The sequence below is a fragment of the Lonchura striata genome, chromosome 2, assembly GCF_046129695.1.
Source record: "Lonchura striata isolate bLonStr1 chromosome 2, bLonStr1.mat, whole genome shotgun sequence".
NCBI lineage: Eukaryota > Metazoa > Chordata > Aves > Passeriformes > Estrildidae > Lonchura > Lonchura striata.
The window spans coordinates 63123381-63149085 of record NC_134604.1 but is presented as its reverse complement, the minus strand read 5'-3'; the positions used below and the strand labels follow the sequence as shown (position 1 = coordinate 63149085).

General features: G+C 38.0%; 1 protein-coding gene across 1 annotated transcript in view; it reads right to left on the bottom strand.

Annotated features, from left to right (window-relative positions):
- The window catches only part of RNASEH2B (ribonuclease H2 subunit B), a 39604-nt gene that overhangs the window by 10395 nt on the left and 3504 nt on the right, over positions 1 to 25705 (bottom strand). Inside the window, exons 2-7 of the mRNA XM_021526626.2 lie at positions 18348 to 18419; positions 15327 to 15434; positions 13032 to 13108; positions 9663 to 9783; positions 3205 to 3269; positions 1872 to 1977 (exon numbers count right to left, since the gene is read on the bottom strand). Coding sequence (XP_021382301.2) covers positions 1872 to 1977; positions 3205 to 3269; positions 9663 to 9783; positions 13032 to 13108; positions 15327 to 15434; positions 18348 to 18419 — 549 coding nt within the window. The remainder of the gene's footprint in view (positions 1 to 1871; positions 1978 to 3204; positions 3270 to 9662; positions 9784 to 13031; positions 13109 to 15326; positions 15435 to 18347; positions 18420 to 25705) is intronic.

Here is a 25705-nt window from a genome sequence, read left to right as displayed (position 1 = left end):
TTAATATGTCCAATTTCTTGCTTAAGAAACAGGTCCCGATTATTTCACACTTTGCATTATGAGTCATTATGGTGAGTCCAAATCAACTGCTATTATTTCATACTAAATACAAAAATCCATTCTCTTTGCATTTCTGACTTGAGGCAATCCTCACTTACTTCCTTTACCAATTTAAAAATACCACTATTTGCCTCCTATGGAGTCTGTGTTCGTACTGCACCCTAGCTTTGCTATTAATCTTTTGTCAAACATCAGGAATACTTGCACACCTCCCTTCTTTGTCTTCTGAATGAAATATTCAAGTCCCATATGATGAACCTCCCCTACTTCCCTATTTGCTCTTATTATATTCTCCACTCTTTTTGCCCTACAACATCTGTAGATGCTAACTACATGCACCCACCTATTTTTAAGGAGCTGAAATTTCATAATACCCCTATGAAAACAATTTTCTACAGAAATAAATTGCACTGTCACAGCAACGAAAGGATCAGACAAGAAAATGAGACTTACTAGAAATAAGTGTTGAGTAATATCCATTTCACTTCCTATCATTCACCTTGCCACATGCAGTGGGACTATCTCCAAAACTCACCTACTTTAAATCCCAGTATTCCCAGTTTCAATGCTGCTGTCTCAAATATGAAAAACCAAGGTTTTTAAAAAGACTATTATAATCATGTCACTGGAAAGGTGGAAGAAACCCACTGCAGATGAAATATTTAATAATAAATTTCAGAGAAAAAGTGATTAAGCATAGTCAAGATGATTGTTGCCAGGACTCTCCCCTTTCTTTAAAAACATAGGGGTTGGGAAAAAGATGAAAAGCTACCATGAAAGTCACAACTTTCGCAGCTTTGTCTCTTTTTAAAAACCATATATTACAACCCCTGTTCTCTAAAATTGTCTGTTTGCCTCATGAATCTCATTTATGTTGTTTCCTTTGATATCATGACTTGGTAGCTCATTTTCCACTTTGTCAGCAAGCTGCTTTGTTTCTTCTAATTTTCACAAGCATGAAGAGTTCTGAATGTCTTTGTAATAAGAAACAATTTGCTTTGATTCATCTTGCTCTAAACTGTTCTTAATTTTCATTAAAATGCAAAGATTTTATTATGAGTCCATTTTCAGGTTCTCCACAGAATTTTGTGTCAGTGACATTCAGGACATTGCCCTCCCCAGTAAAATGGTGAATAAAAGCAAACAAGATCACACCTGGTAACAGGATTGTTACAATTTAATACATATATCATTAAAATTTTGCCCTTATTAATTACAATTTTGTGTATTTGTAGTGGGTTGAAGCTGTTAAAATGCCAGTGAACTCAAAAAAAATCATCCAATTCATACATTTGTTGCATAAAGTAATGTTTGGACCAGGAGCCTTTTCCCTGTGACAATGACTTCCTAAGATCCCTTCAGCCTTTTGAAGAATTCTATGAATGCTAATATTCCATGCATCCTAATAAAAATAATAATAAAAAGAAGCATGTTCTAATACAGACACACTTACCAGGTTAGAATTCATATATATTATAAATATGTGTCCTATTCTTTAAAACAGCCTCAGTTCAGCAAATCACTTCAGCATGTATTTCACTGAGAAAAATGTTTCCTCCTTGAATTTTGAGGAAGCTAAGAGAATCCTAGCTGAGATAATTGTAATTGTTAATTACAGTGTCATCTGATTAAGCTAGCAAAAAACTTGGAAAAGCCAAGGCACAATCACAACTTATATGGAATTTTCTGTACAGGGTATAAATTTACCCAAAAGGCCAATTTCAATATATTTTAGTTTCTAATCATGTGTTTTATCTCTACTTATGTGACTTCACAAAAATGGAATTCATTACCATGTTTAGTTTTCTTACCTTCCTGAGCATCTGTGATCTGTTTACTGTTGATAAATGTACTTGCAAGCACTCTTTCACCTACTGATACATTGTTGCTTTTAAGTGCTTTCACTGTTTGATTAACCTACAGAAAACCAAAAAATGAAATGCCTGTATCAATATTGTTATGCACATGTTAATGCAGTGACAAAGCTCTTGTAATTTTGTTTCAAGCATATAAAACACTCAAGTTATGGACTGTGGTGAAATTTAATATACATTTGTAATGACTAGCAGATGAACTCAAAAAAACCAAAGAAACTAGCATGTCTTTGAACATGTTGCCTTGGCAACACAGCACCACTTTTGCAGCACCCTAAGATGAGCTGATCTACTCAGACTCAACATCCATGATTATACAGGTGAGAAATACACCTGCTCAGAGAACACTCCTGAGCTCAGCAGGATGGCAAAGGCAGTCCGGGTGGAAATCAACTATTAAAGACTTTACAGGCATTGATGTGCTGGATCCAACAGAGAGAGATCTGTCAGATGAAAGTATTTTCAACAACACAAACAGGTACCTGTTCACATGTAAATATTCTATTTGGGTAATCATTGCAAAATAGGTATTCATTCCCATGCCTCATCACTGCAGAAAGTGGACCAGATTTTGTGCTTGTATTGATTAATTTAAATTACAAGACCGTCTCATCATTTGATGCATACCCTCTTTTTCTATAGAGTGGCATCACGTTAAGGGTACATGTGTGTGAGTAAAATGAAATTCACCTTCTTTATACCAAAACAAAGACCCCATCAATCTCAGCTTTAACACTAGTTTATTTCTGGCAAACTCTACAGACCTCTTGAACAGCATGACTGGATCAGGATAACAGCAACCAAACCAGGATCGTTCTGAGTGAACTGTGCCAAAACTTCAGGAAACACATTTGTAGTACAAAACCAAGGCAGTTCTGTCCAGCTTCAAAGCACAGCAGAATTTAGAAACTGTAACAATCAGAACTCTCCTCTAGCCCATCTATGAAAGGGACAAAGCAAAAGCAAGCCCCTCATATTATGCAAAGCCTACAGCTATAAGCTGACAGCTTCTTCTTCCTTCCCACACCCCATATGAGCCCGTTTCATGGCCAGTCTCATCAAAAAGTGAAATGCAACAAACTTATTAACATCTCTTAACACCTGATCACATTCCCAAGTGGAGCAACTTTACTGTGATGTCTGTCCTTGGACAGGACACATACCTTGAACTGAGGCACAGCACATGGCTCCAATGCAAATATGGACAAGTTAATAAGCATTTCCATTTTGAACATATAGCAATTTTTAAACCAAAAGGGAAACACAATACCTTTTTCTTTAACCACTTCAGTGTCTTCTCTTGGCTGTATTTGTGGAATTTCTGACTGCCAATCTCTGAGAAAAAAGCAAGCAACGGGAAAAAAGTCACGTCTGGTTTGGATTGCATTTTCAATACCTTTAAAGTCTTTTAACTTGTAGATAGAATATAAATGTTAATTTGCATCTTGCACATGTTTGATATCAGGGCAGCAAGTTTAAAAATATTGGAAGCAAAAAAAAAATAGACTGAGCTGATATGAACAAGTCTGGAAAATCTGATGGTTCTTTAATTAGTTTAATTAATTTAATTAATCCAGCAAAGCACATATTTTATTTATTTATGTGTAATCTTGGGTTCTCTTATTCACTAAGACTCTTCTCAAGCCCTTATAGTTTCACTTCACCTTCACTGCCCTGTATTACCAGAATGGTGCTTTTAACTACATATCTCATAACACAAAATGTTGGTTCTATGATTTTCTTTTTTTTCCCTTTTTTTTAAACAACAGATTATCTCAAATCTTTATGTACTGAATTCCAGCACTTAGTAAGGGACCAGGACAGAGAGTTGGCTACTGAACTATCCACCTCTTCAATAAACCATTTCCCTATCAGTTCTCCTCTCTCGTGTCAGAGTGACTAAAGTAGAATTTTTATTTCTATCCCCCTTTTACATAACTCAATATAATGCTAAAAGAAAATACAGAATCCAAAATAGTAAAACTCACTCCTTGTGGGAGGAAGTACATGATTCACTCATGATTTATGGAGCAACACAAATTAACTTGATGATATAAGAACTTCGGAGAGTGTTTCCCCTGCGATAATGAGGGCATTATGAACACTTGCTATTCAGATGTGATCAGTTATCTGGAGGTAAGCGAGTTCAGAACATCCAGGCAAAAGAGAAAATTACCAAGGCTCAGGGAAATTTCAGTATAAAAATTCAGTATTAATTCACAGAAAGCTATATTTGGAAAATGGAATCATATGCCTAATATGATTTCACAGGAGATTTTTGAGCCTGCTGCTTCAGTCTTATTCTTTAACAGGTATTTCAATATGTTTTGATCTCCGGTATACTACCATTCCCATAAATACCTACATCTGTTTCATGTAATTTACTGATACAGTGTCATATTCCAACACTCATTTCATGGATTTCCCTTCTCCCCTGGCAAACAACAACATATTATTTATGATTCCTTCAGCATTTCCTTCTTTGGGGTTTATCTTGGCTCTTCCAAATTGCAAACAGTGAACTATTATGTGCTCTTTCTGTACGTATGGCAGGGGGTATGGAGAGGTCGAGGAAAGCTGTTTGCAAGATAAAAGTTTAAATCTGTCTCAATAGTTGTACAATAGCAAAATACAAAAATTCTTCAGGGCAAATAATGTACACTTTGCTTTATGATGAGCTGCAGGTAAAAGAATTAGCTGTGACATGGTTGGCTGCAGGCTTTAGGACTTAGAAGCTTCTAAACGGCTATGAAAGAAAAGAAGCAGAAAATGGAGAAACTCTCTGGACACTTGAACCTGCTTCTCAAAGGGCTAACATGGTTTGGGTTCAAGCACAGTGAGTACAATTCATGGATTCCTCTCTTATCTAAGAAAGTTCGAGGAAGGAACATCCTCTGGGCACCATCCCCCTACCCATGCTGAAAAGTAATTCTAGTCTGGATTCCCAGGCAGACTCCCCCACAACAGCATGATTCAGAGTGACTCAGGGAAAGGAAATGTAGAACTGTGAAGCCATTTTCATTAAAACATGTGAAAAATAATTACATTGAACCCTTCAGAGATCACTCTGTTTGAAAATATTTTGTGTGCTTGACAGTTTTGACTATTAAACTCTAGAAACTGACAATATTCAAGACCTCTGAAGAATTAAAGTGAGTTATGAAAGTCACAAACTGCTGACAAAAGGATTCAATATTGGAACGTGGATTTAACATGTGATGCACATTTGATATTGGTGAGAGTTAGTGACTATGTTTGATAATATGAGTATATATTGGAAAGCCTTTTGTTCCCTAATGTGTCTGGTGCCTATAAAACTGGTCGGAGACATCTGGAAAGATTGGGTTTGAGAAATACAGATGGAATATAAGTGGTTCTACAATTAAATAATATGTTCAGTGATCGGGTAATCACTATGTAGACTTGGAAGTTTCCCTGATGTATTGTTGAGCAAACTGCCTAAAGCACATTTTAAAATCCATTTTCTCAGTGTTTTCCATAACTCTGAAACTTAGAGGGCCCCCTTTTTCCTACCTCCTGGGAATACAAGCTTGGCAATATTATTTAGTTCTTCTAATCAGGTAAGTTTTCTTGGCTCTTCATGTTAATCACATCAGACAAGATCATAGTGCAGCTTTTGCCTTGCAAAATGAAACAAAGAGTAACATTCTAGAACTGGAATTCATAACCCTTTCTTAAACTTTCTCTACTGTACATTCAATCCAATGTCAGAATTTATTAGCAAACAACCTGCCTCACCCAGACTTAGTGAGCTGTAACACACCCTTTCCACAACTACTAAAGCAGGTAATTCAGAATTTAATTCAGCTAAATGAATTTTCAGTGCCCTTCAAGAATGAGGCCAGGGAAGGTGGATTTTCTGCTAATTCAGTAAGTGTAAACTGTGAGAGCTCTGGGGTAAGAATTTCTTAGACAGATGTTAAAAGTCTTAAGACTAAATGAAGAGTGAAATAATTATGTTGTTAAGTTCTGTCAAGCAGAACAGAGCTGCAGAAGCCTTAACACAACTGGTATTTCTTGCCCTAATGTTCTACTCCTAAAATGAGAAAGGCTACAAAGTGGACAACAGGTCTTAAGAACCAGCAAAGAGTGAGTACCTCAAGTCATAATGCCGGTATTTTTTACAAGCAATAAAAGACATGAGAATATGAAACACATAGAAGTGGATTAAACAGAAAGGTGATGTGTGCATGACAGGCAAGCAAGTGCCAATGGGTTCATTGCATAACAGTACTCTTGGTGTTCCCAAAAAAGAAAGAAATCCTAAGAACAAGCCCCACTGTAATCCAATCCAAATCCGAGCAAGAAAAGAAGCAGCATGTATATGCAGGTACATGCCTGGGAAAATACAAGAACATCACATAAAGCTGGTGTGTGCACATATGTACAGCTTTTATGACAAAAGCATTGCTCACCTCACATTTCAGAACAAAACCCAGAAAGTGAACTCACATTTAACAGCTAATACAATTTGTTGTCAAAACAACACAAACTTATAGGTGTACATAATACATTACTTAAAATGGGAAAAAACCAAGAAGTGAAGCATCTTCACTACTGTCTAACAGATTACAGTTTATGGGAGGATGCTCCCAGACAGATAACTGCAAATACAGTATCAGAATGGATACGGAAGTTAGACCAAGACACAAGATCTTGTCTATAGCAAACACTTTTTTAAAAAGCTTTGTTTTGGGAACATAAGTACTGCCCAAAGTTTGTACTGTTGTTTGGAGGAAGTGCCCTTTCAAAAAAATAATCCAGATCCTGTCCTAAATTCCTATGCAGACTCAAGTATGACAGTCAAAAGGATGTGGCTCCATTTTTCCCCTTCTGGGATGGGTGATCAACCTGACCTCCATTATGATAATGTGAACTCCTTAGTAGATGAGGGAAAGGCTGTGGATGTTGTCTATCTAGACTTCTAGAAAGCATTTGACACTGTCTCTCCCAGCACTGTCCTACGGAAGCTGGCAGCTCATGGCTTGGACAGGTACACTCTGCACTGGGTAAAAACCAGTCTGGATGGCCAGGCCCAGAGAACTGTGTTACATCCAGCTGGCAGCGAGCCACTAGTGACCCCAGGGCCAATTCTTTATCTAATATCTTTATCAATGATCTGTATGGGGAGATTGAGTGCTCCTCAGTTAGTTCACAGATGACAGCAAGTTGGGCAGGAGTGTTGATCTGCTGCAGGGTAGGAAGGCTCTGCAGGGGGATCTGGAAAGGTTGGATTGATGAGCTGAGACTCAACAGCATGAGGCTCAACATGGACAAAAGCCAGGTCCTACACTTGGGTCAACAAACTACAAACCTCTGCAGCACTACAGGCTGGGGGCAGAGTGGCTGAAAAGCTGCTCAGCAGAAATGGATCTGGAGGTGCTGGTCAACAGTGGCTGTATATGAGCCAGAGTGTGTCCTGACGGCCAAGAAGGCCAAGAACGCACCCTGGCCTGTATCAGATATAGGGTGGCCAGCAGGACCAGGACAGTGATTGTCCCAATAAGCACTGATAAGACCACACCTCAAGTTCTGGGCCTCTCATTACAAGAAGGACATTGGGGTGCTGGAGTGTGTCCAGAGAAGGGCAAGAGAACTGGTAAAGGGTCTGGAGCACAATTCTGATGAGGAGCAGCTGAAGGTGCTGGGGGTGTTTACTCTCAATGAGGCTCAGCAGGGATCTTATTGCTCTCTACACTGAACAGAAACAGAAAGGAGTTGCACTGAAGTGGGGGTCAGTCTCTTTTGCCATGTCTCAAGTGAAAGGACAAAAGGAAATGGCTGTAAGTTGTACCAGGAGATCTTCACATTAGACATTAGAAAAATTTGTTCACTGAAATGGTGGTCAGGCCTTGGAATAAAGTGCCCAGGTCAGTGGTGGAATCAGTCTCTGGAAGTGTCCAAGAGGAGGCTGGATGTGACACTTGGAAATACGGTTTAGGAGTGCTTATGGTTGACACTTGTATTAGACCATCTTGAAGTTTTCATCCAACCTTAATAATTGTGTCACTCTGTACGCAGAAGTTTAACAGCTCTTCTCTCACCCTGGCTACTTATCCCATGATACACAAGTTGTAAAGCACAGCAACTGCCTAAAAGCTTAAAAATACTTTTTAATGGAAATATTTGCCACTTCATGAGAAGCCAAAAGTGGTTTTGCATTTCAGATGCACCTGTCCTAAAGAAGCCTTCTCAAAAGTCAGAACTCACCCAAAGAAAAAGGTTGTTTGGTCCAAATGATACAAAATGTAACTAGATGTTTCTGTTTTGGAAATGAAGGAGGAATAGTAATATTATTCCACAATTATGTGTTTATGCATAAACACATAATTCCAATTATGTGTTTATTCCAATTACCCCGGTCCCAAACAGAATGTGACAACAGCCTTGCTACCTAGATTTTCTGCTCCCTTGTGAAAGTGAGCATTTTCAACAGAAACATGTCCTGCCCTGAAGTTCAAATGCAACTTCCATACCTTACTGCACATGCACCATATCAAGTTCAAAATACTTAAACTGGTTCACCTAAATAAACTTACAGCTTCTGCCCCCACAAACATCTTAATGTTCTCTACAGCTAGAAGGTCTGGTCATTTACTTAGCAGACTTTATTTGTTCATCATCTTTCCTTAGCTGCTTCCCAGTTATCTGTAGATCATCAAAATATTTCTTCTAATATATATATCAATGATAAGGGTGAGCTTGCTTTGTGAAAGCAAATTTTTAATGTCTGTAGTTTTCAATCTGTTTTTTAACTTTAACCTCAACTCCTTGGACGAGCTCTAGTGCATAAGAATCAGACAGGCAACTAGTTTTGTACTTGATGGTGCAAAAGATTCCTGTACATTCTCCTGCAGATCTCCATGTGCACATAGGGAAATCTCAATTCCCTATCAGGAAGTTAGCAAGCTTACTTAAAGGACTGAAAATAAAACCTGAGGTCTTGCAAGTTTTGCATATCTGCAAACCTGCAAAAACAATGTCATGTCCCTGTCCCTTCCCTAGAAAGCATATATTGTCCTCAAATAAAATTAACGCCCCCACAAAGGGAATTCTGAGCAAAGGCTGAGGAAACTATGTACAGAATTGATAGCCTGCTAACCTTTTCTATTTGAGTTTTCTTTCTCATATACTTATGCATCCCAACCAATTTTTGTACTTTAAGACAATTAAGTCTCTAAGCTTAAGCCCACAACACTAAATTATGCAAAGCTAGAAAATTTGTGTTCTTTTGTCTCAGCAGCATATTCGTTCTTCTCCAGCTTTTTTCTACTTATTGTTTTAATGCTTTGTGACAAAGGATGAAAAAAAAATAAAATGGACCACTTCCATGCCAGACCATCCTACACTAAATAAAGAATAAAGAGAGATGTAAAATTCTGATCAAAGTCAAAGAGACTTCATAACATATACAATAATGTCAAAAAGCCAGCTCTGATTGGTTTATCATTTGTATGACACCTAGCAACAAGACTGCATGAGATTTTCAGAGTTACAGCAGATAATCTGAGATCCACATATTTCTATTCACAAAATTGCAATGAAAGCCTCTAAGCCTAAGCTTCTGTTTTTTGAAGTACAGCTGTGTCCAGCACTTTGGTTGTTTGGTAAAGCAAAAACCAATATTTAAATACATCTTGTAATGAGGTGACACTAACAAATTGAGTATTTTTTTTGTCCTCCCTCCCCCCCACCCCTTTTTTTCACCTTTTTCTTCTGTTATGTGCTGTATGTACTGTTTAACATCTGCACACTTCAGCAGCAATGGGCAGCTAGGGTACTCTGAGTCTAGCACAACTTGATCAAGTGGCTGGAACTTTCCTTGCTGCTGAAAGTACATCAAAGGGATTACAAAAGCATTACTAAAATGTTAAGACACATATATACACACTACACATATGTATATAAATATATATGCATGCAATGGCAATAGTTTTAAAATAAAGGATTTAAAGAAGATTGTATTTTGAATGGTAACACATGACACATTCAGAAACTGATTACAAAGCAAGCTATAAATATTTATTTCAGACGAGTAAATACCTGCAAAATGCTGAACTCCTCAAACACTACACTTAAAAGGCCAAATTTAAAACATAGGGAGAAACTAATGTGAAGTACAGCAGAATTTTTTGGAAGATGACATAAGACACAGTAGTCAGTGTGAGCCAATAGTGTTTTAGACCAAAACCTGTTGGATTAAACCCAGTGTCATAACTTCCAGTCAAATTTTGCTTTTTCTTCCACAAAGATAAATCTCAAAGGAGCAGGGCAGCTTCTGGAACACAGTATTAACCTTTCACCTCTGCAAAGTCAATTCCAGTTTGGCCAGAGTAGGGATATAAAGTGATTTTGGCACAACTTAAATAGCCCCACACATGACAGAACCATCAAACAAATTTTGCCATTGCCAAACAATGTATAATCATTCAGCATGGTTTGGCACAACTGGCAACCTTCCCTTTGGAAAGATCCTTTAGTGCATCAGTACAAAGACTCTGTGAACTTCTCATGCTCAGAGAGTGCATGATCTCTGCAGCCAAGGCTGAACTCATTACACTGGTCAGCATGAAAAACCCACTTGGAGTACACTGCTTTCATTATTAATTAATTCTCTTGCTAGACACTCAGAGGCTTAATAAAAGTAACCATCTATTGTTAAATCACAATAAAAACAAGGAAAAAAAAATCCCAAACACACAAAAAGCAGAACTAAGAAAGTATTTAGAGGGTTCCTTCTCCTTAAAAGGGAAAAGGCAAAATAACCATGGAAAAAAGAAGTTAGGAGACACAAAAATAAAACTGCAACAAGCTCTTTCTTGTAGGTAACTTACCTCTTTGTGTCCCAAAACAAGATAGCTGCATTTACATCATGCATGGGCACAGAACTTAAGCCAAGAAAGGTGCTGTATAGGAGATGGCTCTGCTCAGAGACACACCAAGCAATCCTGCATCACACTATCAGAATCAAAGGATAGTGCAAAGGATGATTCTATCATATCCAGTGATATCCATTAGTTCAAGCTGGAAGTGACTGTGCTGCAGTCATGCTAACCTTGCCACAAGACTGTAGAATACACTAACGTAGGCAAGGGGCTGCAGGAAAGCATTGGCCCTTTTTTAGGACCCACAACAGCTCTATGCATTTATGTGGCATCATGCCTGTCCCAGAAAACCTAGAAAACAATGTACTGAAAAAGTGAAGGGCAGCACAGGACTCTTCCTAAGCACAGAAACAACAGAAGTAGCTGTCCTTTACTCAGGCTTTCTCAACACCACTCCACATAAACAGAGGAGATTTACTACTTCCCTAATTTAAGTTTGGTATAAAGCTTTCAAAGGAATTATGAATTCAGAGTGCAGTGCCCAGGGAACAAACTGAACTACTTGTGGAATGACCTCTTCTGATGGACCAGCCTGACTGATATACAGAATACATCTGCACACCCTATACCTTAAATAATTAAAAAATCATGATGGAACAGTAACATAGTATTACAGAGGTATAGGAAGACTTTATATCTTCACCATAAATAATCTGCTCTCCAGTGTTGGAACTCAAAATGTCTCTCAGACATTTTTAGAGGTTCCAGGCCTTGGTCAGAAGCATTTTAGACCCTGACAGGCAGCTGCAAACAGCTGTGATTTTGAGTTTGAGCCATGGAATGAGTTACCAACTTTGAAGGTGGAACAAGCAGTCACAAAGGGTTAGATAGTATAGTAGAAGTAGTTACAAAGTAGAGGGGAAAATTTTTTAGTATTGTACAGGGGGATTTTAGGACTTGTACAGGGGGTTTTTTACTTTGTACATGGGGGTCAGAAGTTCTAAGATGGAGGAAGGTGGGCTGATCCTGTTCTTTCTCCTTCTTCCTTGCCTCCATGTTCTTGGTGATGCTGGCACTTATGGATTCGTTTAGAGTAGAAAAGCACCTTGTAACATAGGTAGTAGGTATTGGAGAAAAACTGTAAACATGTAATACATAATATATCATATAAAAGATAGCAGCAGCCCTGGGCAGGGAGGGAGAACAAGAAGACAGCAGACAGAGAGGATGTCAGTGTGTGTGTGTGTCTCTGCCTGGGCCACTGACCAAACCGCAGTAGCCAGAGAAGACAATCTTTTAGATAACTAACAATAAACTGCCTTGAGACTGAACAGCAAGAGGTTGCGGAGTTTTTCTTTGGAAGCACGGGTTGGAGGAGAGACTTTACCACCACACGGGACCCCAGAGCAAGGCCGGGGTTCTCACACTCCTGCATTCTCCACAATCTAAAGCAGAAAATAGCAAGCAACCTTATAGAAATTCTTTTAGAGCAAAAACTCATAGAATGCATAAAGTGCATTGTCCACAAAACAAAACAAACAAGAAGAAAAATAAGAAAAAAATCAACATTTCGATTTTATTTTGTGCCCCTTTTCTTCACAGGTTGCTTATTAAAAAAATCAGAAAATGTGCCTATGATTTTTGATATATTTCAGAAATTAAGTGAGGTTTTGCTACACCCACGATAAATCAATGAAGCCATTTTTTAATTACCCAATACTTGGATACTCAATCATCCCATTCTGTTCTACAATATGGCATCTCTACAAATGTGGCTGTTTCCTTTCAAGTTCAAACTGCCACAGAAATGTTCCTCCTTCCTCCTCCACAGCATCCAAGTTTTTCTTTCTTTTCCCCTTCTTTCCCAAAATAACCATTTTATTGATGCCTCAGAAAGGGCTCTGATCAAAAACTCAGAAAGGTTTTGATCTGATGACATGTCAGCATTTTAAATTCAACAGTTCTGAAAGAGTCTCTCATAAAAAGACAAAAGAGATTCTCCTCTCTTAAAAAAGGTGATTAGTGTTTGTTGAGATTGAAAGCTGACTCTTATAACATAATGTACCAACTAAAAATCTTGATGCAAACAAAAATACTTCTAGGTATTAAGATAATTCTGCTTTAAAAGCAAATTAAATTCCCATTATTATGGAAGCCACTCTTTGTAAAATTAATAGAACTGTTGCGTAACTGAAGTCAGAAATAATGTTTTCTCCTGAGAATTCCAGATAGAAAAATAAAGCAGGCTTACCTCTTTGTCTGCCTTTATGAGGTAGTAAAGTATCAGAAATAAGGGATCCATTGGTGTAACAAACAGCAGGCGCCCATCTAGGTGACAGACATGCAAAAGTAAGCTTCTACAATAGATTGACTTTTTTTTTAGTAACTATCCCAATATTTTAATAAAACAAACAGAAAAATTGTATTTGTGATTTTATATTAAAAAAACAGAAATAACTCAATTGTCTACCCTGCCAAACCAAAGCACAAACTCCAGTTCTGGAGTTCTGCTTTATGTACTCTGAGTTTTGCCTTTTTTCTGGACTGTATTAAAACCAGCAAAATTGAAGCTGCCCTCTATGGGCAGATTTGGGGGCAACAGAAATTGGATTGGTACACTAGAGATATTCAGCAATACTCCACCTCTAGCACTGGACAAGGTAACACTGTGCTGGCAGGACAAGAAAGAATTTCAAAGGCTAGTTAAGTGAGAGTTGCCTTCATTTGTAAAAGGAGAATCTGTTGCAGTCTCCTAATGGAACAAAATAAACTTAGATCAGAAAATATGGCCCAGTGTGTTGCATTCAAGGTTACACACAGAGGAAGAACTTGGTCTCCCACTGAAAGAGACACCTCTGCCCATCTGGAGTTCATTGCAGGACAATGGCTTAGTCAGGCCTTTTGTACAACTGCAGATAATTGGAAACAATGTAACATCAAGGAAATTCACTAATGAAACCAAGTAATTGATGACAATTTGATAGTAATTAGTAAACCAAAAGCAAATAAATGTAATATATTTTTTGTTTTAAAGCACATGATTAAGATAATTAAAGAAAAGGAAATCCTATTATGGTGACCCTAAAATTAACAAAAGATCATGTGGGAAGAATTTTTTTTGGGCAAAGCTGGTATCCAATCTACCATGTACTACCAACATGATGCTCAGTGTGAGGCAAAGCAAGCATCAGGACTACCTACAAACACAAAAGCTTTGCTATTGAAATTGGGAGGAAAAAGACCCACTTTCTCAAAGCTTCCATTTAAATGCTTTCTACCCAAACTCCAGGAAGAGTTATTTTTGTTTGTTCTGAGGATTCAGATTCACTAGAGGTGTATAAAGACCTCTGCCCTTCTCTGCAGATAACCAGATAATTTGTTTTAACTGCAAACACACAGATTTTTTTTTTTTTTTTTTTTGTGGTGTTCTTCTCCTGATCATTTCAGAGATACACTAGCCCTAACATTCAGGAACCATTTTTCCACTGTATTTTTAAAAGAAAACTGAGGGCATGATTTCTTAAGCCAACTGTTTCCCAAGGGCCAAAATAAAGGTTAGAAAGGGAGAGAGAGAACACAATGTGGACATAATTGGGAGCAGGGAGCAGACCCAGTCTGTTGGCTCACCCCCAAGACAGAGAAAGGAAAAGCTCAGAGACATACTGCTTGCATTGCTTTATGTGCCTGCAGAGGATGTTTAAAAGTTAGCACACACTTTGGGATATTACCGTTAAAGAAGGCATATGTCTGGAAGGGTTGCTTTTATTTATTACTATAAATGGACTTTTCTCTAATGGAAAGAAATAAAACAAATATACCTTAATCTTCTGAATTAATACTTATGGACATGCTGGTCTGTGGACATGCTGGCAGAGAAACACTGCTATAATGACATCTGTACTGAAAATAGATTGTGAAAACCATCACAAGTAAGTTACACAAGCTTCCTCCTCATTTCAGAAGGGTGAGCAGGATCAGAGAATGTCCAGGATAGTACAGACCAGCTGCCTTCGGAGAGGACACTGAAATAGGAGCTTCAGACCACTCCTGAGAACCCAGCACTTAGGCTACAGACTACAGAGGCAATTTAAAGAATGCAAGACCATACATTCCAGTGCTTAGAGCTCTAACACACCACTTCGCTTGGCTAGCTAAGGCCTTCCAGCCCTTTCTTTTCTTTCCCGTAGGATAATACATATTAACTTACACAGAGGACTTGCTGGTGTGATTGACATGGAAAGCTAACTATTTTATGGCACTTCAGTTTAAACACAATTGAATTACTTACCCCTCCTTTCCCCTTCAAGAGATGACAAATGAACATCTGTCTAATTGAGGCTGCCAAAGGCAACATTTTAAAGAGAAATGACAAAGCCCCCAGCCCTGGCTAAATCTATATGGCAAATGAGTCTATCAGAAGGTGGGGATATGATGCAGCATGTCTCAAACAACTAGGAAAACACCTGTAAATTTACTAGAAGAAAGAGGGAAAGTCTGTGTACAAACATTAGTTAAAGATGGGGGAAAGACACATTATCCAACTCACCCTGTTGAACAGTCTGACCTATAAACCAGGAACGACATTCCTCGTGAAAAGCTTTTACTTCAAACAGCTGCTGTGCACCACTATTGAATAAGTAAAGGGTTGCTTCCCCTGTTGAAAAGAAATCTGGTTTGTGTTTGTAAGCTTTCAAAAAAATCAAAAGAATAGCCAATATGTTTGAAGAATGCGCCTTATATACATACAGACACACAAACATACACACAGTCTATATAAACTCACTACAAAGAGAGCTCAGACAAAAACCACTATTATATACAGATGTTCATTTACCAGCTCTATAAACGAAACTGAATTTGAATCAATAAATAAGATGTGTGAATAGTTCATCTTGCAACACAAAGTCTTTGATCCAAACCCAAATCAAAATCACTCAAGAAATCAGCTTTTTTCTACAGTGAAGAGGGAAGGTGAAAACCAAGAGAATTCCCCCTCCTCCCATCATGTTTATCTTGAGGATATCAGACTCTGGGTTAGGGAAGCAAAAGTCTCAACCCTTTCATGGACAATTTGAAATAATCTTTTTTTTGTGCACCAAAATAGATTGTGATGACTCTGTATGGGTAGATATATAAGTAAACGAGGAAGCAAGAAGAAGTTGGTTTGAAGTGCCCATCAGAACCTTAATAGTTGGGAAAGGAAAAGAAAAGCTTTATTTTAGGTCATCCCATAACACAGCTCTACCATTTTACATTAGTTTTGGGTTACAATGAAAGGGTGACAAACACACTGCAAACAAGACTGGCATTTTCCATATCTGAAATGGGAAGTTGCCACAACTACTGAAATGCAGTCAGCTGAGTCTGTTGGCTGGACTGCTTCTATCTTAGTTATCAATCCATCTTCAAGAAACAAGGACAACTACAGCAGGGCTGTCCTGCTCAGAGCACATAAATTGCAAAGGTGAAATAACTTGCAGATGATGGGCTGGCTCAGAGAAGTCTCAGTGTAAGCCCTGAAAGCTGACATCAGCACTGCTCTTCTCAGTCTGCAGACACTCCCAGGTGCGGAGGAAGGTCAGCAAAAATGGGCAGACACATGAATTCCCAAAAATTACTGATAATGCATTTTTTCCCCCTTTATCCAGAAGGCTGACCAGATGTTTAACCTCACTTAAGGATATAATTTCAGTACTCTGATAATTTTTCTTTTGGGTAGGGGAGGAGGGGAGCAATGAGTAGTCATAAGGGGGAGCAGAGGTTTCAATCATTACCATGTGCACCCTCAAAAAGGGTCTACACCACAGTTTGATCAGCCCCATATCAAACTACTCACAGAAGTGCTGACTGAACAACTTAAGACTCCTACCAGTGATTGTGCTAGCCAAATCCAGTGGTGAGCTATGAAATCTTGGGAAAAGGATCCTTCTTATTACCGAAATACAGCTCCTTAATTTATGTCATTATGCTATAAGGACAGCCACCACAGGTTCCCTATAGTACTGTTAGACAGGAACTGCAGGGGATGGAGAGAGAACCCGGACAGCTTTGCTCACAGCTTCACTGGTGGTTCTTGTGGTACTTCCGAATTGCAGTCTGATCTTACTTTATAGTCTTTGTAAGGAATAGAAATTTTGTTCTTTTTACTTGTCTACATAAAGGACGAAGTATGCTTTTATTTAATAAAGTTAGTATGAATTCTATAGTGTGCTTAGTGCACTGAGTCCTTCAGTGCCTACTTATACAGTATCTGGCATCAACAATTCATCTGTTAGACCCAAAGGTAAGGAAAATACATTAATAGTGTGTTCTCAGTTCTTCCATTTTCAGACTTTGTATTTATAACAGGCTACATAACTGAAAGTCTATGCAGGCCTATAAATAAGGTCCTGTAAATTCTAAAGGAACACACCCAGGCGATTACACTTTAGGTTTCCCCCAGAAAACTTTCCCAAGATCTCTGATTCTACAAGGTAAACAGATCTTTTTTTACACAGAGAAAAACAAATTAACATACATGCTTTTAAGAATATAACAAACTACAAAGGCAGTATGCCACAGCAGGAAATAATAACACAGGTGGAAAATAAATGTGGCTTTATATTCCCACTGTAAATCTGAGCAATCAAGAAACAGGTATCATGATGAGTAAGTGATTTAACATTCTGTATTATTATTTTTGACAATTTTCCTCTTTCAAGAACAAATATGGTTCCTATACTGTGACACTAAAATGCATTTGAAGACTCAGTTACACACATATATGTAAATACATATAAATACAAGCAGTCAATTTCAGACCAAAACCATAAAACTTCAATCTACAGAAAGGAAACAAGCTCAGATAAAGGAAAAAAGCCAGTATGAAAAACATTTTTCAAACTGAATGTTAACCCTAACAAAGCCTTACTGCAAGGTTCTGTTGCAATATCACATACTCCAATTATTAATTAATCATAGAATAATTACAAATCCTTGACAAAAAGAACAATATGACTAGAGAAAGTAATGGTGGGATGGTGGTGTCATTTGTATTGCCTGCATTTGCTGGTCTTTCTCATGTATTTTGAATTCAAAATGCCTCATCCTCTGTTAAGGGGAAATGAGACACCATGACCTGGGCCACAAAAAGAAAATTAGATTTAAACATGAAAAGATCCACAATGCTTGGTAAGTACAAGTGAATCACATGTTCTAACTCTGTTTATTTTATAGCATAAGATGAATGCTAAGAAGCCTAAATTTGGATTTAAAAAAAAAAGCTTGGACTCAACACCCAACACTGTATACTCCCCAAAACTAATGCACTTAAAAACAGAACTTAAATTACACCCCCTTTTTTGTTCTGCCAGTATTTCTGATGAATAAACAGTTCAACCAATTAAAATTATAAAAGAAATCCTAAATGTTTGCACAGCATTAACCGTCTGGCATAACCAGCAGTATCTTTGGCACTTAAGACTTGTAGCTATCATCATTATTTCAGCTCTGCGAAATATGAATCTTTTGGTGGCGGAGAAAATCAACCAGAATTTTAACAGGCTCACGTCACAGTTCCAGAACTTGCCTGTGCTTGGGTTGCGCAGTTTTGTAAACAAGGGTTCGCTGTCAGGTGTCTTAGGGGGGTCAAGAGCAGCCTCTGTAGGGGGAGAGGAAAAAGTTATGAACTTGTAAATTGTGAAGTATTTCACATCTGCTTCACCAAGACATTCAGAATTAATTGGATTGACACTTTTTGAAAACACACACACACATCTGCCTAAAAACTGTATGCCTCAGCCCAAATTCATCCTACCTGATCAAGGCACTTAAATTATGATTCCAGACTTCCTGGCACTCTCTATCTGTCACAGGAAAGATATGCACCTGGGGATGATTTAGATTTTGAAAACCACTTCCCCCTAGAGAGCCTTCAGGCAAGAGAGCTCCTAAATTTGACATCTCAGTTAAGTAAGATGAACTGATATGCTGCCCTGATTAGTCACAAAGACAAAGAGAATGCTTTGGTTAGTTAGGCCAAACACAACGTGGACATTAAGGAAGTCCAAAAGGTAAAATACACACGGGAAGAAACTATCCTTTAAGACTTTCACAAAGTCAAATTATGCAGGAATTAGCCTATTCTAATTGTTGTATCTGTGAAAAACATGCACACTTATTTATCTGTTATGTATAAACTTGAAATATAAAGACTGCATTTAATTTCCCCCACAAGAGAAAGAAGCTCAGAGAATGTAGTACCTCTGGCTGAAGCCCCTTACAGTTATTTTCTCTCCTGTATCTTTGAACAAAGAGAAGATAAAAAGCAGAGCCACAAAAGCATAAATTTTTTCTGTGAAACTGAAAAAAGAGGGAAACAGCTACCACAAGGACGCTGACTCAAGTACAAAAAAACACATCTATATCCATCCCCAGTTAATTATATTCTAGCCAAGTTCTCTTTGTAGGGAAATCTAACTTATATTTATGAAAACAACTTCCCACATCTCAGTAAAGAGCACCATGACAGCATCATCTTTCTTAGCCTGCAAATTGCCAGTTCTGCCTCAATTCCTTTCATACAGGCATTCATCAGAGCAAGGAAAATTACTAAAACATTTCACATATATAATGAGTATCCAGACCCCAGAGAATGGACTGACAGAGATCAGGCTGATGTTTGTGTTACAGTGCTGCTGAGAAAAGCAGAGAAGAGCAGTAGAGGCAGACTGCATGATTATTCAAAGGAACAGAAGTGCCCATCAGTTATGGGAAGAGGGAGCTGACACAATTCTTTGGCAAACAGGGAAGTAAGAACAACTGAAAGTAGCTGTCCTCCACCCTGCCTGAAAGCCCCAACATATCTGAAAAGGACAAGTGGACTTCTCACACTTGACTTTTCACTAACACCTCATGGGCAAAAAAGAAAAAGGTCCAAATAACTCCAACCTTCGTATCCACTCCTTGTTATTCAGTTGTGCCACCAACAGAAGTTACCCAGATAAAGACATTAAGTGGGACACAAAAAACAACTGTGTTCAGTGATAAGAGTGTTGAAGGGTAATAATTCTCAGAGTTGTTCAGAGAACTGAAAGACATTTTCTTCCCTTCAATACTCAACTGAGTCTTCAGGTGGCCTGAAAAATACTTCAAAATGTTTCAATACAAGTTGAGGGCTTTTAATGGAAAAAGTCCGTATTTGCTAACCAGACTTTCTTCATATGCTGATACATAAACATATGGTTGTCAAGCTACATTTGCCCTGGCAAAGGCGACTTTCCAATTTCTAGAGCTGTATATATTTCAATTCTTGACCACAGTTTAACGTTAGTGTATTTTTTGTTACTTTTTAAAACACTGAAGTGATTAATGATAGTGAAAGAAACACACTGCACGTGTTTACTTTGATGTGTTTCACATGAACATATTAAAATATACACAGTAAATGTGAGCTTCAAAATTTAAAACAAAAAGCAAAACAAAAAACCCCAAAGGAACTTTCAGTGCTCACTTGTTCTGCTTTCTTCATGCATAGATTGATGAACACCGGGAATGAGTCCAACTGAGCCTGAAGTTGCATCTTGTCAGCAATTAAGTCGACAATCCTTCCTAATTTTTTGTTGTTTTTAATGACATTTGCATCTTTACTGGGTTGAGATGTTATCTTCCTAACCTGCTAGTAACACACTGAATTTATCCATCTCTGCTAAGTCTGCCCCTACTGGCCCTGCCAGGAGCTCTTCCCCACGTGGTGAAGAGCAGTACAGCTCTGTCCAAAGGGGTTCTTTGGTGCTCCTCAGGCTCCAAGGGGCTCAGCACAGCACAGAGGGCAGCAGGGATCAAACCCCAACAAACAGTCCGAGTTGCAGGCTTCTGTCCCAGTATCCCATGGCAATGGGATCAGAGCGTCTATCACACTCTCCATGGCTGCCACGGAAAATAGTTTGCCTGAAGGAACATGCACACACACAAGAAGAAGGGAAGGACCGGGCAAAGGCAAAAGCGGTTTCTTTGAGTTTCTTTAACATTCAATTTCCTCAAAATGTAGGCAGTATTCCACTCCATTTCCAGGGGCATCTGAAGTATATTTTTGTTATAGATTGGCTTACTATATGTCAAGTTGGCAGACAAAAAAAAGAGGCAATTGGGAGAATGCCTGCTTGGAAAACTGGATGCAGTATTAATATGGCCTTAAGGGCAAAGAAGGCCCTATTTATCTGAATTTAAATACCTCATGACTAGGAAAATGCTGAGCAAGGGATTTTTAATGTTAGGTGTCCAAACCTAACTTATTTGTGTTCTGGACTTTAGCCAGGAAAGGTAAGTGGATTTCTTTAATGCCATTACATTTATCAGTCCTTCTATTTCAGCAAGGATCGCTTATAGCTAAGTAAACATGGACTTTTAAAAACAAGTACTGTAGTTATTTTCTACCAAAACTGAGAGTTAATCTGGGTTAGGAATTTTCTTTCAATTTTAAGGTTCACCTCCAGATAAGAAATCACCTTACAGAAAATAAACAGTAAAAAGTAACATACAGGAAGAGCTGTTTTGTTAAATTCTAAAGAAAAACACTGGATGATTGCCACTATGCTTATTATTTTCTTTTGGTAGTTCCCATAGCTCAGCCTTGAGGAACTTTTTCCCCCAAGAATACTTGGGGAGAGATAGGTAAAAGCTTTTTGAACAGTACACTTTCTACCAACAATGGCCCACAGTCAGGTCAGCTTACAGGTAATGTGTCATTACCACATGACTTTCTCCTAGGACAACATACACTACAATGATATAAAAACTGATAGAAGGGTATGGAGGGGCTCAATTAATCCTGTCTCAAGGAGGTATCTCAGCCAGCAAGTCACTCTTTAAACTGCCTGGGAAGACAGAAGGCAGAAACCAGGAGGCCACTGAAGAAAAGGAGAATATATTATGGTGTTTCATGGAGGTCAGACATACAATCAGGCAAATTCTATAAAATACATAAGCAAAACAAAGTGAAAATGAACCAAAGGATTTCTGACAATAATTTCTTCCACAATGGATAGATATGAGGTACTAATGAATCTGGTAATTAAAACAAAAACGCGTTACCTGGTACAGCAACATAAATAAATTGAAAAACAATGCAAAACTCCCACTAAGAGCTGTGAAACTGTTATGGATGATGCAAAGTCTATTCACCTTCTTTTTGTTAAAAAATGCTTATAGAATACTACATATAACAGACTAATATCAAGTTATATGGAGTTCCCATGCAAAATGCTGCCAGCCAAGCAAGCAAAAAGGCTGTAAATATCTGTCAAATGCGTAAGAGGAAAAAACCCTCTGAGAGCACAAATTTCCCAACCACCACCACCCTGCATAGAAAAAGGACTATTTAAGTCTGGAAATATAAAGTTAAGATTTCATTTAAAAACAGATATTAAACCATACGTCACCTATACAAGTCTTTTCCATTCCCTTCTTAACTTCTAACTGTGCATGAAAGGTGTGTCAGATGGAGACATTATGATGGAGCCCATTAAATAGACATTTTATGGAAGACTTTAAACTATGTAGCCTAAGGGTACAGATAGGTTAGATCTATTAAACATTTTATTTGTGTTCTTTTCAGAATCTCAGCCCTCAAGAAAGAGGCTTTAATTCACTGTTCATGTCTTTGTTGTGCAGCATGCCCTGAAAAAAGCCTAGTGAAAATAATTAATAAATCCAGTACTTTGTATCACCCAAATTTTTGGTAACTTTTCTATGTTACAAGGTAATCAACTGCAAGCATAATAAATGAATTCAGGTATGCACAGACTGAGGATACAGTTTCATAAATGGCTTCAAATGACCAAAGATCACAGTCCAGAGAAAACTGCAGTCCTGGGGTCCCCAACCACGCTCCCTTCTTGTTTTGTACCTCTTCTGCTTTTTTCCACCAAAACTAGCAAGCTCATGATCCCACAGCAAGTCAGCTCAGTTCACTCATCCAGCTGAGAAGTAACCAATGAAGAATTAAGTAGCTTTCAATCCTATCAGTAAGCCCACTGGAACAAGAGACAGACAGAACCCACAGCAGGAGCAGATGGTATAGAATATATTCTACTCCATATGTGACACAGGTCTCTTAGAACAGTACACATGAGTTAATAAACTAGATCATATGTGAATTTACAGAGTTGAGAAAGCAGGAGATGACCCACAGGTCGACATTGTTGCTTACTCAGCTCATTTCCCCTCTGCAAACAGCCAATATTTTGCAGGTGCTTACATGGAAGGTATGGGTTTGTACCTGCCCAAACTTGATTTTTGGAAATAATCTTAATTGTTAGTCAGTTATGTAAACTTGATGTTACCTCACCACCTTACTCCTTCTATGACTGTACATAGTACTTGCTTCTGTAAGGGGACTTCCGCCAGGCCTATTGTAAAAGACAGAATGATAATCAGTTTGGTAATGGCATTTATTATTTGGTGCCCTAAGGAAACAATGTTCAGTGTGACATAATTTAGAATATTCTACAATAAAAACACAGTATCTAAAAATGGCACGGTTTTCTATCTTGACCACAACTTCAGAAAGAAACTTGACAGTTTGAATGGTCTTTTCACCAAGACACAGCTAGGCAATACAACTAAATTTTAAGACTTAAGCCTGAGAGCATCTTTTGGCTTCCCCTTATGCTGGCACAATTCACTTCTTAGCCAAAAAACCCCTATGTTCACGGACTCACTAGTAGCAACTGACGTTAATTCATCCATGACTGAAGTCAAGATACTTGGCAGAACATGCCAAGTTTCAGCTGAATAAAGAGGAGGTCAGTCTTGAGAAGTTCAAGAACTGGTTATCACTTGAAAGGATAAAAACTACAGACTTCCCTTCTCAATATTTATAGGGTCAGCACTGGGCAGCTGTATTACTGGCTGAATCAGCCCTATTCCCATATGCAGAGAGGCCTAAGTTGGCATAGGTTGGTCTCTTCCAAGCCAGATGGCAGAAGGCAGAAGTGGGAGATGGTGTTACACATTAAAACATCTCTTTTCAGTTATTTTATTTGCTATGCTTCCTTCTGGCTCCTTAGCTTGCCAGTTATATCTGCTTTATTCACAGCAGAGCTCATATGCCTTTTAGGAGATGACATGTAAGAAAGAGTGCAAATTACCTGCAGGCAAAAGGCTTTGTTCAGGAGATGCAAATGCCAGTTTAGGGGGAGGTTTAGTAAAATATGTGCACAGAGTGCTAATTTCTAAAATAAGCATATTCACATTCACCTTATTAAAAAGGTATATAAACATGTACAATTATTTTATATAGGTTTTCTGATGTTTTGACTCAGGTATTAAAAAAATACATATTTGTTTATTGCAAACATTATTTCCAAGTTCTTTACCTAGATTATTCTGGAAATTATTAATGTTCAATTATTCTGCTTAATTTCAACACTCATTACAATTTTTCATTCAAGCACCCTAACAGCCCAGCAGTGCAATCTATTTCGTAGCAGATAAACTAAATTTTTTTAAAAACACTAAGTGAAAGCCTGTATCAAAGTGCAAGGATGGAAAAAAAATTAATGCAAAACCAGTCTACTTCTGTTTTTAAAGCAAACCACTTTCACAAATTAAGTATTCCACAGCTTCTTTTGCTACGACACCTTCTCTCACTAAGACCCAAAATTTTCAAGTCAAATACTTCCTCGGTTACTGCATGAAGACAAAAGCTCCTTAGTCTCAACTGAAAGGATGGAGGATTAATTTAATATGTGCTGATGCCCCATAGTTTGGCATCACAGTCCATTTATTTCTGCCTCCATTTGACTTTTGGCATATATGAGATTTCTTCAAACAATTTGCCAAGTATAATGTGAAACTGCTCCTTTTATTTTGAATAAGTAATTCCTAAAAATAATAGGATTGTTAAATTTCCCTCCCCCATTAAACCCTTCCAGTTCTATTCATACGGCAGTTCCCATAAAACAATAAAAGAGCTAATCAATTTACTGTTTAAGAAAACAGCAGACTGAAAAAATGTGCTCAGCTAAATTTGTCTAGCTCAGAAAAATAAAGGCTGACAGTAATTTTCAGCATGCAGCTAACCCCTACTTATTTTCCTAATACAGACAAAGACAGAACATATTAAATACATCAGTCTTAACTTTAGGTGTAGAGTGGAACATCACACTTTAAAAACTGCCTTCAATTCCTGACCTCTTTGCTAAAACCAGTGAAGGATATAAATAGTTTCAGTTCTGACATAACACCTGTCCTTGAGGAATACTGAAAAAGAGACTGTCCTTCACACCAATCCTGTTAAGCAGCTAGTGTGATTTTGGTAAGACCGGTTTGAAGCCATTGCGTAAGAATATTTATTTGTTCTACAGAGCTCAGATCACATCTATGTCAGACACAGTGACTTTACCACAGTATTTGAGTTTTCCAAAGCTCTGCCTTTAGATGTAGATAGCCCTAAAATTAAAAATCTTTAGATTTAGATAGCCCTAAAATACTGCTGGGTCTCAGCAATATTTCTCAGTCTGGAACACAACTTCTAGCTCTTATGATTTTCAGAGAACACATAAAAAATGGTAGTTCCACAGTCCCAGCTCAAAAGGCAGGTAGAAATTTCCTACATTCACATTAAAAAGTAGCAGTATTTTTTTTACAGTACATGGATACTCAGTAAATCAGACAGAATTTGCTCTGTTAAAGCACATCATTAGTAACTTTGTAGCTGTGAGAGAGCCAAAGTTTAATCCCCAAGAGCTACTATTTTTCTCTTGTACCTGTTCAGTAGCTAGACCAGCAACAGAAAGACAGTACAGGCATTTCTACATTCTCACGGGTAAAGAGTTTGCATACAAGTGTAAGGATTACCCAACCCCCACTAGAAATGCAGGAAAGCACTATCTGGAAACTCAGCCATCCACCAGCAAAGCCCGTGTGGTCCTTCAGGACTTGTTA